This window comes from Poecilia reticulata, linkage group LG20, assembly GCF_000633615.1.
Source record: "Poecilia reticulata strain Guanapo linkage group LG20, Guppy_female_1.0+MT, whole genome shotgun sequence".
NCBI lineage: Eukaryota > Metazoa > Chordata > Actinopteri > Cyprinodontiformes > Poeciliidae > Poecilia > Poecilia reticulata.
Window position 1 is genome coordinate 25,787,096 of NC_024350.1, and position 2,415 is coordinate 25,789,510.

General features: G+C 52.5%; 1 protein-coding gene across 1 annotated transcript in view; it reads right to left on the reverse strand.

Moving 5' to 3' along the window:
- The window catches only part of LOC103457030 (TRAF2 and NCK-interacting protein kinase-like), a 62,542-nt gene that overhangs the window by 29,731 nt on the left and 30,396 nt on the right, over positions 1–2,415 (reverse strand). The window contains exons 3-7 of the mRNA XM_017301788.1: positions 1,011–1,067; positions 811–936; positions 629–739; positions 467–557; positions 237–389 (exon numbers count right to left, since the gene is read on the reverse strand). Coding sequence (XP_017157277.1) covers positions 237–389; positions 467–557; positions 629–739; positions 811–936; positions 1,011–1,067 — 538 coding nt within the window. The remainder of the gene's footprint in view (positions 1–236; positions 390–466; positions 558–628; positions 740–810; positions 937–1,010; positions 1,068–2,415) is intronic.

Below are 2,415 nucleotides of genomic sequence, written 5' to 3' on the forward strand. Positions count from 1 at the left end.
GTGGTCTGAGGTTCTGTGTTGAGGTTCTGGGTTGAGGTTGTGGTCTGAGGTTCTGGGTTGAGGTTGTGGTATGAGGTTCTGTGTTGAGGTTCTGGGTTGAGGTTCTGGGTTGAGGTTGTGGTATGAGGTTCTGTGTTGAGGTTCTGGGTTGAGGTTGAGGTTGTGGTCTGAGGTTCTGGGTTGAGGTTCTGGGTTGAGGTTCTGTGTTGAGGTTCTGGGTTGAGGTTCTGGTCTGAGCTCACCCTCCCTCCTGCCTACCTTGAAGTCGTAGGTGGCGTCCGGGTTCTCGTCGCAGGCGATGACCTCCGGCGCCATCCAGTACGGCGTCCCGATGAACGTGTTCCTCCGCCCCACCGTCCGGTCCAGCTGGGCGCTCACGCCGAAGTCCACTGTGGAAACACACAGACGGTCCTGAAGGAGGCGCAGGCCCGGGCGCTGCCTCCGCACCGAGGGTTCGATTCCTCACCCAGCTTGACCTCTGCGTTTTCCGTCAGCAGCACGTTCTGCCCCTTTATGTCCCTGTGGATGACCTTGTGCTGGTGGAGGTGGGTGAGACCCTGCAGAAAGGAAACCCGGTCAGAGTTCTGGAGAGCCCGGGACCCGGGGCTCCTCCTGTCCGGCTCCTCACCCTGAGGATCTCCCTGCAGATGTAGGCGATCCACTCCTCCTTCAGCGAGTTCCCTTTGGTGTTCTTGATCAGGTCCGTCACCGACCCGGCTCCGCAGAACTCCATCACCAGCTGCCAGAAACACTTCGGACCTGAAACAATCCGCAACGTTCCACCGGCTGACGAAGACAAACCCCTCCTACCCAAAGCTGGTCGTCCATTCCTGGAGGGTTCTTCTTGACGAAGGCGCCATAGTAGGTCGCGATGTTCCGGTGGTGGCTGTACTTCTTCAGCATGTTGATCTCAGCTTTGATCTCCTCTTCCTCGTCCTGCAGGATGAAAACACGGTCAGTAAAAAATCTGCAGAGTGCGGCAGGATTAGCACGCTGGGTGTGACACGTACTCCGGTGACGTCCATGACCTTGATGGCAGCAAGCTGGCCCGTCTTGACGTGGCGACCCTGAAGAAACGCAGACAGAGGACAAGGGAAACACTCAGTTAAACGTCTCGTGATCATCAGCGGGAACGTTTCCACGGAAACATCAAAAACGGACCGTTTCCACGGAAACATCAAAAACGGAACGTTTCCACGGAAACATCAAAAACCTGAAGGAGAAACTACTAGAAGGTCCATCTCTCTACAGCAGGGGTCCCCAAGCTGTTTCCCCTGAGGGCCACATAGCTTTCCCTTCTCTGGTGGGGGGCCGGAGTGTTGCACGTTTATCACCTGCGCTGCCGGAAACTGTTGAGGGGGGGGGGATTGATTTTTACCCAGAAAGCACATGGGCAAAAACCGTTAGTGAAACGGTCACTGGGACTGACTAGTGTATCTTCCATTGAGGGAAACCTGGAATGCGGCGTTCATAACAAACACGTGTTCATCTGCTCTACCGCTAGCAAACAGCCGCACTGATTACATAACATAAAAGTCAAGCAGTTCCCTAAAAGTCCAACAGATGGCAGCAAAACACCCACAGTTTACAGGACACACCTCCTGCTACAGAGCCCCCTGGTGGTTGAACCGGAAAATACAATATATGAAGAACAATCTGAATGCTCTCTGGTATTGTTCAGGGGGCCGGACCAAATGTGGCTGCGGGCCGGATGCGGCCCGTGGGCCGTAGCTTGGAGACCACTGCTCTACAGAGAGGAGAGCTTAGAGAAAGGAGCAGCTTCATCTGCTGGCCTCAGTCTCCAGCAGATTGTCAGAAAATGATCGACTTGCTGGAAGGATCTTCATCTCAACCGGTGGAAACGGGTTTGGAGGAACCAAAGATTCGCCCTCCTGCTGATAAACGGTTTTCCTGTAACGGTGAGCTGTGTCTCCACCATTAGCAGCGAGTACATGTGAGTGATTGACAGCGCTAAGACCCGCCTCCTGGCTCTGATTGGTTGTTTTTGGTTCATTTTTCCAGATTGATCTTTACACAGATTATCTGTTTATGTAAAACTTTGTTTTTAAAGTTATATCCTGCAGCTTTAATAAATATCTTTTATTGATTAACCTATCAATACCTCCTCTGTTCTGGGTTCATTTTTATATTTATGCCACTTTGTTCCTGATTTTAAGAATCGTTTTTATCACATCTCTTGTGTTTTTAGCGGAGTTTCTGTTTAATCAGGTTTCTCTGAATCATCTCTCCTTCCTGCTCCCAGTTGGGAACCAGCTGGACCAACCGGAGCATCGCGGGCCGGATCAGGAGCAGGACCAGGATCAGGACCAGGATCAGGCTCAGGATCAGGAGCAGGACCAGGATGAGGAGCAGAATCAGGAGCAGAATCAGGAGCAGGACCAGGATCAGGAGCAG